We start from the raw sequence: 16560 nt of genomic DNA on the forward strand, positions 1-16560 counted from the left end.
AATTATTTAAGCTGAGTACCTACACTGGCTTGACAACCTATAATGAGGCTCGGCACGGGGACCCCCTAATACGGGGTTGCTGTATCTGTACCGAGAAGCAAAGGCATTAAAACCTAATATAATTGCAGCACCTCATCTAAAAAATTAACAAAGCTTAACTCACAAAGATAGTAAAAAAAAAAAAAAAAAAGAAAGAAAGAAAGAAAAGGCAAGTATGGAAATGACTGGACACAAGATTTAAAGGAAATTATTAATTTTATGGCAACGCTTACCTCTGGAACCTGGAGAGATCCAAGAAACGAGGCCACACAGCGATTTTCATATGGTGGAGAGAGATTTTAAATGCGTGAATTAGGACAAAAGTGAAACAGATCATCTGAGAACGTAAATACTGATTTGAGGACGGTACTGATGATAAGCAGATTGACAGCATCTTATTTACATAAAAAGTCCGCATCACCGTTATTGACAAGAACAGCTGTGATTCACGGAGTTTTCGTATCTAGAAAGACCTGAAATGAAACTCTCTTGCACAACGCAAAATTCGAGTTGATTTCTTACAGCAAATATGTCCTAATTTAATGTATAATAGAAACTGCATTCAACACGGCTTTCTTATTCTTTGGCCTTGAGTGCTAATTTTGGAGATTGCAAAATGTTTTGAACTGACTCCCTAATATTGATTTAGGATCTTGAAGAATATTACTTCTGCCAATCTCAGATACACAGGTCTGTTTGCCCTTCCAACTCTTCCTTGGCTTATAATGATTCTATGATGAAAACGTGTTGTCTGTAGAGCTTAAATCGAATAGCTTTTCATCTTCATAGGAGCTAATGTATTTTACAGAAAAAGTTAAATAAAACATATAGGAAAATCAATGGGAGGGCATTCAAGGACAGGAACTGAATATACAATCTTCGCATCCAATAATCAAATCAGTCTTTGCCTCTTATGTGAGGGAACACAGATTTATTTACCTTAGAAAAATGTAAAAATCAAGTCCTAATTTTCAAACTTCCTTGTTCTGTTAATAAGTAAGTTTCTTAAACCTGAGACTTCATAGTGTGGCCTGAGATAAATCCAATCTTTATCCAAAAGGGCTTAACTTCTTAGAGTTTGCTAGTAATTTCAGAGCGATTACTTTCTGAAAGATGACCCTCATGGTAAATATCTGAACAAAACGCTGTGTGTAGGCTGCTAGGTGAAGGTGACTAGGCATCAGAAGCTTACCTGGAGCACCCGAGGGCCCTCGTCTGCCTGGAGGTCCAGGTAAACCCTTCTCTCCAGTGGGCCCCAGGAATTCCATGTGGCCCCTGTGGCCCTGGGAATCCCATTGGTCCTAAAAAGAGTATATGAAGACGAGGACACGGGAATGAAGCAGTATAAAGACAATGACAGTTTGATGGGCTGCACTCAGAGGTTCACTTCGAAACAATGCAGGACAAAGTCAGTCTTAGAGTGCAGAGTAGGGCTTCTGCAGGGCTGCGAAGGGCTGCCTCTGTCTGAGGGAAACGCATCGAAAGGACTTTCATTCCATGATCAAGACGAAACTAAAGTAGAGTGAAAAGCTCAGTAATCCTGAACTTTCTCCGGAGACCATCAAAGGGCTGCGACTGAAGGGCAAATAATGACAGGTGCCCCCCTGCCTGGGGACCACGTGCCTCCCGGGCCCATGTTCCCACCCTTCTCTTGCTCACTTTCTGTCTCAGCTGCACCGGCCCCTCTGTGCCTCGCACGTGCTGTTCCTTCTCTCCTCCCCATCCACAAAGTCCTCCTCACTCTGCAGAGTGCAGATCATGCCAGGGAAGCCATTCCTGGAATCTTAACCCAAGCCCAGCTGCCTTTTGATAAGCACTCAGAGAAGTGTGCTGACTACTCCACTCAGAGCATTTACCTCAGTCTCTAACAATGGATCCTTTAATGTGAGTGTTTCTGCCTTCCCCTATGAAACCCTGTGCTTAACTTCATTAGAGTGAGGACTCTGTTTAAATGTGTTCACAACTATACTTCTGTAGGTTACTAATAGATATTTATGGAATAGATCAAATATCTCCCATCATGTAAGTCTTAAAAGGTTAACTGAGGAAAACTCCCTCATCCTTTTTAACAGTTAAGCACTCTTTGGCCCTTACGCCTCCAGTAATGCAAGTTAAGAAGCATGATTAGTGGTTCCACCACTATTTCTAACTCTTTGTATTTATATGGTTTGCTATTTCCCTAATCCTCAAGTATATTTCCAGGTGGAGGTTCATTCTCTAGGGTAACCACTGGGGAGGAGGACTGTCTTATTTGGGAGAGGAACAAGGTTGTATAGCCAGCCCCCTCCTCCTTCCTCTTAGTGACTACAGTGCTGTCATGTCTTTCCATTTCTGGGGTTTAATAACTGGAAGCCCAAATACCTGCAGGCATAAGCCACATTCTCTAAAATTGATTTTATTGCTAATAAAGATGAAAGGGGCTGCTGTGTACTGTTGTAGAGGTTGTGCACTGCGCAATCCCAGGGACACCATTTGCATTACAGTCATGGCAGCCTCGTGGTGATTTTGACCTCCCCTCTGCCCTAATCATTTGTCTTATTGCACATTTGGTTCAGAAGTCAGGCAGGGTGCTAGTTATTGGACTCCTGCAAACTTCAACTTCTGCTCCTCTCTGGTATCCAGCTTCCTTATACATAAGGGAGGTAAAATAGATAATCACTGTTGGACTCTTCTCAACAAAATATTCTATGAACCTAATAATGCTCTAAAATTCTCGTGGCCAAGAACTAAGATCCCCAAATATTAGCAGTTCGGTAAAAATTAATTAAAATAAATATTTTAGCCTTCAATAGTGAGGGAATTCAGTAATAAAGACCCTTTTGTGAATATGTAAAAGCAAAGTTGGCAGACTAAAACTGAACTGTCCAATATAGAAGCCACTAACCACACGTGACTAGTGAACACTGGAAATTGGCAAGTCCAAATCGCGTTGTGCTGTAAGTCTAAAATACACACCAGATTTCCAAGGCAGAAAGGAATGTCTTATTTGGGAGATGTACTAGGTTTGTACAAGCAGCCCAAATTATCCCTTTGATAATTTATATTGATTTTATGTTAAAATAATATTTGAATATATTATGTTAAGTAAAATATGAAAGTTCATTTTATTTCTTTCGACTTTTTAAAATGTGGCTACTACACCTTTTAATTACATGTAGCTTGCATTAATTGTCTACTGTTCAGTTCTGGTCTAGACAATTATCAAGTGCATTATTAGGGGCTAAAGATGAACTTGTGTTTCTTCTTCTTACTTGTCCAACTGTTACCCAAACTTTAGGACTCTTCAGGAAAGCCAGGACATTCTGGAAAATGTAGTCACTATTTCCATAGGAAATAAGAATTCTCTCACAGTGTGGTGAACACCCCAGACCCTCAAAATCCAGATAACGGAAGTCAGATTTGGCTACTTAAAGACCAACTTGCATTCATACCTTTCTGGCCGTCTTTACCATCACATCCTGGGAGGCCTTTGTGTCCTGGAGGGCCCGGCGGGCCGGGGGGACCTGGCGGCCCCGGCAGGCCACAGTCACCTGGTTCCCCTTTCAGAAGGTCAACGCTCCCAGGGGGCCCTGGAGGTCCAGGTTTTCCTGACCACAGGGAATAGGAAAAAAGTTTCTTTCACTCAAAGACAAACATGCATGCAGGCTGCCTGAGAGCTTCTAAGGGAAAGTAATTGAATGATTTACAGTCAAGGATGCAAGGAATTAGAAGAAAAGGAAAGTCAAGTGCATCAGAGGTGAAACAGTGTGTCTCAGGGAGCCCCAGGTGAGAAACGATGTAAGCAGTCTGTTAGTAACTGTTAGACAACGTGAGCTAAGCAAAGCCTTCTCCTCAGAGCCACTCCTTTGGGAAGTATCGGTTTATGGTTCTTCTTTGTATTCCCACCCCACTGCTTTAACACAATGGATGGAAGGATGGGTGGATGGATGGATGGAGGGAGGGAGGGAGGGAGGGATGGAAGGCAGAGAGATAATAGGCTTTTGAAAAAATCTGGCTGATGGAAAAGTAATATCCACTCAATTCAACTTAAAATTCTATTTGAAAACCCGTGTCTACACATGGGAATTGAGCCCAAATTCTGTTCCTACTTAGCTTCAATACTTCTAGCACATTTTGAGCATTTTCCTTTTTTTTCCAGTGTAAAGTAAGATTATGTATTTTACCCCATTCTTACTAAAATTCTAAAGATTGAAAGGCAGTGGGTTTGTGCTTCTCTGGAAGAGCTCTGTGAGCTGGTGGGAATGTGACTGTCTGCATTTGGCAAAACACTGCACCGAGCTATGCCCTTTTCCCAACTCCCTGACCTGCTTGGGTCCAGTCTTACTTTGTTAAACTTGCTAGAGTTTGTGCTGGTGAACTGATGAGAGGAACAAAATCTACTGTTAGTAGGCACGGGAAGAGACTCTGCTTCTGTGTGTGCGTCAGGTCTGGGTCCTGTCACTCTGGGCCAGCGGACATGCTGTATGTGCAGGTGCTGAGACCAACAAATAGATGAGAGAGCCTCCTGCTTGCCCCTTCTGCACCCTCTGCTCAGCATCAAGCCGGCGATGGGAAAAGTGTTTCTCATACCTCTTGGACCATCGGGGCCAGGAGGTCCCTGATCTCCAGGCAGACCTGGGTCCGGAATGTCACCCTTAGGAGCTCTTCCTGGGGCACCTGCGGGACCAGGCGGTCCAGCTCTCCCTGGAGGGACAAGGTCAGATGTTAGTCTTATTACATTGGAAGGTTTGGATTTAGTCATTGAGAGAAGGGCAAAGCGTGCTGCTTCTTACCTGGGGGGCCTGGGGGGCCTGGGGGGCCTTTTTCTCCAAAAAGTCCTGGAGGAGAAATTCCTGGGCTCCCGGGGTCTCCTGGCTCCCCTTTTGGCCCAGGTATTCCCGGTGGACCTGGTGGGCCCATTTCATGTGAACCTTAATGAGGAAAACAGCATTAGCACTGCATGTTCTCCTGTGTGTCCCTGTTGTGGCGTCTGCAAAGAAATTGCGTCCAAATAAGCACATGACAGGGGAGCAGCCGGTTCTTCTGGGACCAGCCACTGGCTGCAAGGGCGACCCGAATGGCGGCGACCCTTCCTGGGTTGCCATCTGCTCTCTTAAGACCCATCACGCTTGTCCAGCAGAGACAAGATTTGAATATTTCCCAGATTCAAAAACACGACAGCTTCAACCTTTCCAATGGAAAGAGTGAAACAAATGAGATCTGACAGTAAGTGACTGTGAACAAACTGGTTTGAAATTCAGTGGTGGAAACTGGCAAATACATAGAACCATTGTGCAGTTTCACGGTGAAAAGGGAGAACTTCACTGGTTTCTCGTGGAGGGCACACATTTTATCAGACTATTCGGAAGAGCCACGAAACGCATCCTAAGTGACCTAAATGACTTCTTGATCTTCCAAACTGTATAAAGGTTTTGTCCCTCCCCAGCGACAGATCCCAACCCAGCAGCCCGACAATTCAGTCCTTTTCCTGCAGTCCCTCGAATCTGCAAGTCTGATTCCAGTTACCTTGTCTGATTGTGCGCTGTTTCTCTGAAAAGTAATGCAACCAACGTGCACTCTACAGAACCAGCTGCACTGTGGATGGTCAGCTCATGTGTGATATCAAAAATCACAGCCATGTGTTCAGGTAACTTGTTTGAGCAGCAGGCTATGGAGGGAGGCTAGAAACGCTAATTAGACCTGCGTGGTCATACTTGGCATCACTACACTTAAAACAATACCCCCAAAGTCCCGACTACTTTATTTGTTATTCATAACATTTTGAAATCTAGCTCCAACTGAGCAATTATTCGGAGTATTTTTAATAGATAGTCACCAGCAGTATTAACAAAAGTCACTGTTAACCAACCATTCCTTCTGAAATAGGGGTTTCTCAGGGGTCCTTTTTATTTGTCATCTTCAGCACCAAAAACAGTTTCAACATTCTGTCTCTAAGCTAAACCAGTGTCTTAGTTTCGCACCCAAATCTCATGACGGGAGGAAACACCAGCGGATTTCCTGGTCCAGTGATTGCAGTTCAGCCTCTTACAAAGGGTTTTCTCTTACCTGAAGCACCTTTGGTTCCTTTCTGACCCTTTAAGCCATGCAAGCCGTTCAGGCCCGGCGACCCGGAAGGACCTGAAACACATCACAGGCCTGTGACCCACAGGGGAAGGCTAGCTGGCCAAGGTCTCTGGCTGCATCCTGCAGGCACCGTCCGGCGGAGGGTCAGCTGATGGGGACGGATTCTCCAGGCGGGAACCATGAGATCTCACCACCTAAACGTCATTATCAGGGCGGAATCCATGCCAGTGGTCATCATTTAACACCTTCATTTGATGGACGTTTTCTGTTAAGACAGCTTAACACACACCTTTCTTTGGTTTTAACACACTGCTGGTGGTTTATGACCGCACCATGAATCTCTCTCACCAGATACAACCCAGAATTACTGAATCTTGGTATAGGAGAATGACCTCCAGTTTTATGACAATAAAATCATCCTTGACAAGGAAAGAGACTGGGTGGGAGCAAAGCTGGGCCATCTTTCCCCCAGACTCAGAACCTTCCCACGCCACCCTGGTTGGTACATTCTCCTTTCTTCAGAATCTAGTCAGATAAGTGCCATAGGACAATGGGGGCAGGGGGGCCTGTGGCATTCTGGGGAATACAGGCCCGATTGATTTTTTTTTTTTAAGCAGAAAAAATAGGCCTGCAGGTCAAGTGTGGCTGTAGCTAGTTCTTTGCAACTACTTCTTTCAAAGAGAACCATTCTGATGCCTCTTTACAGAGACTAAATTTATATCATGATGATCACTGAGAATGCTATTCTCTGTACTCAGACAAGATCTCCTTTCAGAACCTTCTGTCAGTTGTCACTGTCGTTCTCCACAGATATACTCATCTGACTTTACAGACGTTGTCACTGAACACTGAACACCTATACGTTTATAGAGATCTTTATATCTATACGTATAATATACTTACTATATATAATATGTTTATTTATAATATATAAATCTATAGATTTACAGGGAAGAAGTGAAGGGAAGGAGGAAGGGAGGGGAGAGGCAGATCTCTAACAGGAACAGAACATCTCCTGGCTACTAATTCTTCTGCCAAGTGCTTCACGCACGTCTCACTGGTTGATCTGGGAAAAAGAATCTTCTTTTCAGCCCCAGGCAGCGCCCGGTCACCTTCCTATTTCATTAATGGATTTCCATCCAGGAACTGTTCTTTCTCATCCAAGGCTAGAAGCCCCTCAGTGCACAGCCAGCCTTTCACCCACTTTAGGGTCACACGCCTCTACCTTGCCGTCCTCACACCCTCAGCTGATGACTAACACCCGGAAGTGCCCCTCATCCTCCCCAGGACACCCACACGGAGCTCCCTCGATGCCCTTCGGCCAGTGCCCAGCCCACTCTGCACAACGCACCTGTCTGCGGTGACTGGTTTACTTTGAGTAAATCAGTTGAGGGCAAGATCAGGTCTTGTTACTCTTTCTACGCACTGTTTGGCATATCTCCTGACAGTAAGTGCTCAATAAACGTTTGTCGAGTGAGTGAATGAATGAACGTACAAATTTGGAGCAGGGAGGGTGAGGGACTTGATGGGTGGAGAGAAAGTTATAAAAAAGAGTGGACTCCAATCTCTACTTGCACGTCACATCTGTCATTGATAGATTTATGGGCTGTGGAAGATTTGGGGAAGTTAGAGCTATCCCCTGTGTATAAATAACTCAAGTGCTAGTTATTGTCTCTTCATTAAAGCACGTCCTCTGTAGACTACCTGTTGGAAGATGGATCAGTTAGTTGGTTCCATTTTATTATTTATGGGTACTTGAAACAAAGTTATTCTATTTTTAAAATCTAAATGTTAGATTGCTGCGAATGAGCCATCTTCTCTTTTTTTTTTTAAGTTGAAGTGTATTTGATTCACATTGTCGTGTTAGTTTCAGGGACAGCACAGTGATTCAGTTGTAGGTTCACTACAGGTTTAGCTACATTCTCTTGCACCCCCCCCCCAAAAAAGTAAATGCACCCTTATTTTCCCTAAAGCTTGTATTTCCTAACCATTTTTACCGGTTCTGGCTGAATTTATTTTCCAATTCTCTTTTCTATTTCTGAGCAAATGTTTCAAGTTTGCACCAAAAGAACACACAGACCTTCTTCATCTGCCAAATCCGGATATTTATTGCCATCTATCTGAAATGATGATACATTTTTTGAGACTACTTCACTATTTCAATGTGTTTTGATCTCCAGCTTAAGCCACCAGGATTAATGGCTTGGAGGACTTGGCTGGGGGTGGAATGTCTCAGCTTCTGCCAACTCTCCATTGTCACATCAACACATCCAGACCCTGTGCTGTCACCATCCCAGCCCCCCACCACTGCTGAACTGGCCGACTCTTATCTGACCCAACGTTATCTTTCTAAATTGAATGCAGCTACATCTGGGTAGGGTTTTGAGGGCAATTTTTCCTTTTTATTGGAAGCTTTTTATCAGCCCCATCTCTAAATCAGAAAGTTGTTCATGCATAAAATACATACAGGGCAGATGAGAGGCAATTAGTCTAACAAAGCACATTCCTTGGTAATGAGGATTTTTTATTCACCTCTCTGGTCGTCCTCTTGCTTAACGACCATCATTTGAGGCTGCATCTCACTGCAGCTCACAGGCCGGGGGCCCTCCTCTAACCAGGGAGACTCAAATCTCCCACCCCAGCCGTAATCATAATTGCAGTTTCCATCTGTGTTAGGCAGCAGACTCTTTGGGACCAGATTCCCACTCTGAGGTTTTCCTTTGTTCGAAAGCCTGGAAATGCCACTTTATGCCCCAGGGGCCTCTAACGGCCTTTATGCTTTTTATAGGGTGACCAACTTGTCCCTGCCTGCCAGTGGCTTCCATCTTCCAAGCACTGAAAGTCCTATGTCCTGAGCATCCCCGGTCCTGGGCACACCGGGACAGCTGGTCACCCTAACTTTAAAGATGGGAAAGAGAGACCTTTCTTTGTGACTACAGGTAATGGTTGAACAAAGTGGAACACTTAATCAAAACCGATTCTGAAATAAGACTGAATGGTTTTTTAATTCAGAAAACAGATGAGTGCCTCCTAGGAGATGCACAAGATCTAAGACATGGTGTCTTAACCATGGAGTCTCGGTCCCCAAATGTACTCGGTGACAAGCGCTGACGAGACAACGAGGAAAAGAAAGAAACAGCCTCTGACTTGACAGAACAAACAGGCAGTTACCCTGAGCGGTAAGTGCTGTGGGGACAGGGCAGGAGGGGACAATCTGGCCAAAAAAAGGGAAGGAGGATGTTTCCATGATTTTCACAGTTCTAAGGTGCCTGGCACGTCCATGGCTGAGAAAAGCCATTTCCAGGTGCTTTTTTTCTTATGAAATAGTTTACCTGCCACCAACCAAAATAATCCCGCCCACAGTCCCTACACGTTCTCATGCTGAAGATTACTGTCTTTAGCTTTCCTTTGTCCAGTCTTATTTGAATGCCTAGCTAGGAATCAAGCACCTTCCTTTTAGAGGCATAGGTACTGGAAAATGTAAATCTAAGAATCGAGCTGTTTTTATATATGTCGAAGTTAAATTTTAAATCTGCTTGAACACAAGCAGGACTCAGGATCCATATGGCCTGTCCTGGCCAAGCGAACAACTTTGAGTTCAGCAGCTGGTCTGTTCAAACAAGATAATCAGTCCCCTTGACTTATTTAGAACATACCTCAAATATTTAGTTTCTCAGTTCAAAGTGTTTCTGCTGGAGTGCAGTTCATTTTCCTATCAGCGTGATAAACGGCAACAATGGATTTATACTGTAGACGTTTTCATTCTTAGGAATGTCTCTCACTGTTTTGTGTTTTTCCAAACAAGACTGGTAGTTCCCTGGGCTGTTTGCAATGAAACAGTGTCACTGCGTGGTCAGGAAGCAACACTGCAGGATCCATCTGTGCACTGCTGTGAATATTTGGGTTGATATATTCATTTTTCTCACCTTCTCTTCTTGACAAACTTACTATTTCAGAGCACTGAATTATGGTGCAATTGGAAATAATTTTGTTATTCAAGCAAAGTCGTTAGCCGTTAGTTTTTCAATAACATCATACTGAAGTTGGGTGATAAATGTAAACTAATTCAAGGCAAGGAAGGAACAGCAATAGCAAAATAAATTTTGTCATTTTTGTCAAACTGGGTGTGTAGAATGGCACCAAGCCACTTGAAAATCTTGGCTATTTTCTTAAACTAGGAGAGTTGGAAAAAGTGGAGATACAGCAGAAGTAAAATAGTGGGAAATGTTTTCTTTTGGTTCTTTACCAATTTTGTCTTCCAGACACTCAAAAAAGCATCAAAGACTACCCCACCGGGGCTGGACGGATTGCCAGAGACAGGAAACCGCCACAATAGCCAGAGGGACTCCTAAAATAACAGAATGATCATTTTACTTGGAACCCTAAACTTATCACCAATCATGACCCTCCATGTGACTAAAAATGCCAGTGAAGACAAGGAAAAAGAAGAAAAACAGTACGAAGATATTTTGTCTTGTGATGGGAGCTTTTCCCGTCAAGTTACTTGGCTGTGTAGAAATACGTACGTGTACCAACTCTTCAAAATAAATGGCTTCCCTCTCTGCAGAGGCACCAGGTAATATTTACTACACTACTACTTGCTGGAAAACTGGAATTATCTGAAATCTGTCTGATGAAGGAAGAGGTAAGAGTGTGGGAAAAACATTAATTGGATTTTCAAAACAATAAACTGAGTAAGCCCCAAAGAAGGGATTTCCCATTCTTCTGAGAGCAGGTACTTTTTATTTTATCAAAATTTGGTGTATGAATGAGCCAATGAGCAGAAGGTAAGTGGGAAGAAAAGGAAGGAAGGAGACAGAGGAATCTTGGTTACAGAAATCTACCGAGACTTGACCTTCAACCTCAGTTGTTCATTCCTCTATTTTTCCATTAATTAATTAGTTGTAAGTACTTATTTATTTGTAAAAATAAATTTACATATTTTATATATTATATATTTGTATATTATATTTTTAAATTTATTTAAAATTTTATTTATTTTTATAGATAAATAAATACAATAACCAACCAATAGACTTATGGGGAATCTATTGGTGACAAGGATATAAAAATAGTTCTTGCTTTTTTAAAAATTATATTCTACTTGGTGAGAAAGACCTCTAAACCAACAAAGGGGATACAACACAGATGTTATGCTAAAGGTATACATAAAAAACCTATGGAAAAACATTTTTTCCAAAGTGAAAGAAATGGACTGAAAAGGAGGAAGTATCGTGGATGAATGGAGGGGCATAAACATTTGTTAATAACAAATTATATCTATTCTATTCTATTCTATTCTATTCTATTCTATTCTATTCTATTCTATTCTATTCTATTCTATTCTATTTCACCAAACTTATAACCAGTCTGCTATACTTCTAAAGGCCAAAAAACTTAACCAGGAAAAAAGTGTTTCTTTATCAAACAAAGATAATGAATACTAGTTCCTCTTTCTCCTCAGCATCTTATTTTTTCTCTCTTCCTTCCACTTGTCATGAGTGGCAGATATATATTTAATATCTATCTCCCCTACTAAACTCTGAGCTCTGCAAACGCAGGAGCCATGTCTATTTTCTTCAAAATTGTGTGCCTAGGGTCCAACACAGAATCTAGGACACAGCAGGAGCTAACTGTCTGGGGAGAGAATAAATGGATGGGCCTGAACTTTATGGAAAACTCTGGAAGTAGTGCCCTCAGAAACGAGGTGGTGGCAGCAGCATTTCAGCAGAGGCGGGTCAAGACTCTAGAGGAGCACTGCCCAAGGAAGACAGAATAAGCGGGGCCGATGGGCATCCTGGAAATGAGCCAGGCCCCAGAGCAATGTCCCTGGGATGCGGGAGAGGTGCTATGAACTTGCAGAGCATCGCTGGGCTTGGAGCTGTCTGATGGGCTGGCCTTCCTTTTGGCTTACCTTTTATTCCCGGAAGACCTGGCGTCCCTGGATCCCCCGTGAGGCCTCTCGGCCCGGGGTCCCCCATTTCTCCCGGAGGCCCCCTCAGCCCAGGCACACCTGGATTACCTGAGGACGACAGGAAGGTTTGACAGACACCCAGATGATCTAAGAGTTTCATTAACTGGGAAGGTCATCTATGTTCTTAATACATGGGTCACTGGGAATATTATTTTATTACTTTTCCTTCCTAGGCCTCCTAACTTAACCTCAGGAGGAGAAAATACATTTCTGATTGATTAAGGTTGCCAATTATGATTTGAAACTTTCACTTTATTCTGAATGGCAGGAAAATAAAATGCTGTGTTGTATGTGTGCTGTTTGCCTTAAGTCTAAAGGAAAAAAGGAAACCAGCATCCTGAATGGCAGATGCATTGGGGGGGGGGGCGCTGGAAAGAAGCTCTTCTCTGTCAGACCATCACTTTGTGCCTGGCATCCTCCTAGGCATGTAACAGCTGCCTTCATATACTCCCAGACCAACCCAGTGATATCAGACTAGCTCCAACTTACAGGTGAGGAAAAGGTAATTTTAAGTGACTTGTCCAAAGTCACAGGTCTAGAAAATGGCAGAGCCAGACCTGAACCAGGTCTAAGTGAAGGTTGGCTCCTTCCAATACACCAAGAGACAGAGGAGTGCCCGGAAATGTCCAAGCTTCTTTTAAGGTACCTGGATACCCTGCTGGTCCAGAGGGGCCAGGTAGTCCTGGCCTTCCCGGTGGTCCTCCAGGTCCTTGAATACCAGGCAAGCCCTGCTCTCCAGGTGGTCCCAGAAGTCCTAAAGAAAGAAGGACCAAACATCTGACTAGTTGTAGATTGCTCTTCGAGGCGGTGAGTCTATAAAATCTCCAATTTCAGCCTTTTCTTTCCTAGTCTTACTTTTTAACATGTACAGTTTTTCTATTGAAAAGATAACATTAAGGAAAATTTGAAAATAAACACTTATAAGACCCAAGAGTTTATATTCTGATTTTAATTAGCATTGTATTGTCATTTTCCAAGTTTGATATCATTTTCCTAATTATTGTTTTTAAACAACTGGCTCATAGCTTATTGAGTTAACCCTAATTAAATTAATTAATCTAATTTTCTCTCCTATTAGCCATCCAAGTGATTTCTAACTCTTGCTGTTGTGCATAATAATCTTCATATATCTTTAATCAATTTTTTTCTCCTACTAAACTATTTCTTTAGGAAAAATTCTTAGGAGTAGAATTTTTAGGTAGCACAGTACATTATTTTGGTTCTTTTTTAATGCATTTTTAAATGCTGAAGTATTTTAAAGTAAATCACAGACATCATGGAATTTCATCCCTTAATATTTCAGGAGGTATGTCTGAAAAATAAGAATGTTTACCTAGTGGCCAAAATAACATTATCACAGCCAAGAACATTAATAACAATCCTTAACATCATCTAATACTCATTCCATACTTGAGTTGCCTCACTTGTCCCCTTAATGTCCTTCACAGCTGGCCTGTCCACACCGAGTCCCAGTCCAGAACCTCACATTGCATCTGGCGGATACATCTATTAGGTTAAAAAAAAAAAAGCCTACTACAGTCCCCAGTTGTGCTTAGTCTTCTAAAACAGACCATTCAGCATCAGGTTCTTGATAAAAAATGGTTGCTAAATGGTTTGGATAAGTGTTCCACCAACTCACACCGCCGCCTGTAACCCACCCTCAGCCCCACGATCACAGCTCCAAGAGTGTGCCGTGCGCTCACTGATAACTTTTTAGTTTGTCCGTTTGTTTTCTTGCTAATTTAGTAAGGATGAAATGCTATTTCCGACTTACTTTAAATTACACTTCTCTGATGACTGGGGAAGATGACTTCCCATGTGTTTTATTTATAATGTATGACTTTAATCTTTATAGGATAAACCAATAGTCTGTGCTGAAAATGACCAGTTGAATCTACAGATAAAATATGCAGTTCTGTATTTACCAACCCATGGGGCTCACAGTCATTATTATAACACATAAGAAACAAGCTCACTTTAGTCTATACTTGCTCCCTGATCAAATTAAGGTCTACGAGCTTCATAGTGTATTATTTTATTTATCCTGAAAATATTCCTGCAGTAAATGTAAGGCAGCATTTTCCCAACTCCAAATGAAAAAAACTGAACTGTTGAAAGGCTTGCCTCTCCAATCACAGTTGTATTAAGAACAGAACTCCTGAGTTAATCTGTACTGTATTTTCTTCCAAAATAAAGGAGTAGGAGGGAGCACTGAACACAGTGTAATCATATCAGATCCCCCGAGACCGGCTGCAGATCTATGCCTTCTTGTTAGGCTTGTTCAAATTCAGTGCAGATTTTTTCCAGTCAGTGGAAATTGCATATTTAGGTAAACTCTGTGCTGGTGAATAACATATGATATAATTTTAAAAATTTAAGCTAAAGCTACAATTTAAATGATGCTAACCACACAAGACCATGGAAATTACACTCTGGCAAATTTTCTTCAAAAAGTTAGCCTATATGTAAAATAATTCAGAGTTATGATTTTTAATTCAAAACGTTAGGTAATATCAAAGTCTTCCATTTTGGATGACTCTCAGCTTGTAAAAATCTTACTATCTTATGGGTTTACACAAAAATACCAGTAAGTGTGGAAAAATCTCTTAGAGCTTCGCTGACTGATGATGACGATGATGAATTAATTACACTTTACATTTGGGTAGCAATTTTCATTTTACAGATTGCTTTCAAGCAATCTCATTTGATCTCAGAACAACCTGTAATATGCATAGGGCCAGTTTACAAGTGGGGAAACTGAGCTCCGAGATGACGAGCAACTTGCCCGAGACCGCATGCTTGGTGATAACAGAGGTCGACTTTGAACCACTGATTTTCCTTTCTGAGACCTCGCTCTGGTGCTTATTACAAATCTCCAGAATGCTAACCTCAAAGCTATTTTCCCCTCCAAACATAACACATAACCTGTACATTTCAGTTAAAATATTATATTATCTAAATAATCTCTTTGACCATGCCACAGGTAAAAGACCCACAGGAAAGGCAGTGGGGAAGGAATTTTTTTTTTGCCATTATAATAGCTTGCTTTTCTGTTAGACTTCCATTTTAGCAACCTTATGGTAGAAAAACAAAGAAATAAATTTCCCATAATAGTTCTGCTCAGACATTCTTCCTATTGTATGGGATGGCATAGGGCTATCACCAAAGAGATTTTTAAGCTAATGCACAAAATTATTCATATGAGATGATTTAATTTACAAGGGACCCATCTAAATACACTCCTGGTTTCTAACCTGCCCACTATCAGTTGAATGGCACTGGGTATCACTTACTGAACCAGTCATCTGTGGATAAGCATTTGTTCTTTCCACGCAGCAGATATCCCTGTGTGCTCATTTTTGTACACTGGCCTGATTACTGATTGGTTTAAGATATATTCTTACAAGTGGAATTACTAAGTGAAAAGGTGTGTACATTTTGTCCGCTGTGGGTCGTCTACTGTAGAAGCAGCCTCTACTGGAGACTAAGAGCTCACTGGTACGTCACAGTCTGTTTGTTCTGACGGATTACACGTCAGTTGTTACTGATAAAGTACTGTTTTGAATAACTGAGCTGTGTGGTTGGTGATGAGGTTTTACTTTTTTCGGTTTGGTTTACTTAGTAAATGAGGTATTCAATGATATGTCAGCAATAACACTGCTCTGCTTTTCTGAGTAGGAAAAAGACAGGGCTGGAATGACAACCTGCAGCTGTAGTCAGGGGAGTGGTTATTGCTAATGTATCATTTTTGGTTATAGAAATTGCAAAATAGTCCAAATTCTGATTGCTAGCTATAGTCATTTTTGACCCTGTCCAAACCCGGACATGCCTAGGGAGGTGCTGTTAACATCATAGGTCATGGGAGCCATGGTGGAAAAAAGATGGTGAATCCAGGTCAGTGTGTGTACATAATCCTTCTGATATGTATCTCAATGGGTAAAGAGAGAAGGAAATATTGATACGATCATTGCCAGCTGGAAGGATGAAGTAATCATTCTGTTTTTTCAACCAAATATTTCTTTTTTGTTTTAATAAGAAAACTATGTAACTATACCTGGAAATCCGGGGCTACCTGGCTCACCGTTTGGACCAGGTGGGCCAAACTGATCTGCAGGTTCACCTTTGTATCCTGTAAGTGATAAAATGCACATAACATTATTAAGAGAATTTAATTTTGTTCACACAAGTGACTTAACTTTCATGATATTTGTCTTTATAATCTATCTTCAAATGTTCCAGGAGAGGATTTTTGAAAAAATGCTTTTTTTCCCTACATAAGAACAAATAGAAACGTAGATGCAAGATGTGATTTAAACACACACACACACTATTTTATAGTTCGTAACAATCATAAACTGTAAATCTTAATAAGTTTGAGTTTTTAAATTTTCTTAAATAGCTTCAAATTTATGTATCTATTTAAAAAATTACTTGGCACTGATTGTCTGCACCCTTATATTGTTTTTTAGAAACAGGAAGCAGAA

General features: G+C 41.6%; 1 protein-coding gene across 1 annotated transcript in view; it reads right to left on the bottom strand.

The window, feature by feature from the left end:
* COL4A4 (collagen type IV alpha 4 chain) overlaps window positions 1-16560 on the bottom strand; it is a 120514-nt gene that overhangs the window by 16841 nt on the left and 87113 nt on the right. Inside the window, 10 exon segments of the mRNA XM_032480378.1 lie at window positions 273-281; window positions 1232-1295; window positions 1297-1340; window positions 3471-3626; window positions 4609-4722; window positions 4821-4949; window positions 6085-6156; window positions 12017-12124; window positions 12723-12830; window positions 16131-16205. Of these exon segments, the coding sequence (XP_032336269.1) occupies window positions 273-281; window positions 1232-1295; window positions 1297-1340; window positions 3471-3626; window positions 4609-4722; window positions 4821-4949; window positions 6085-6156; window positions 12017-12124; window positions 12723-12830; window positions 16131-16205 (879 nt within the window).

Source organism: Camelus ferus, chromosome 5, assembly GCF_009834535.1.
Source record: "Camelus ferus isolate YT-003-E chromosome 5, BCGSAC_Cfer_1.0, whole genome shotgun sequence".
Classification (NCBI taxonomy): Eukaryota; Metazoa; Chordata; class Mammalia; order Artiodactyla; family Camelidae; genus Camelus; species Camelus ferus.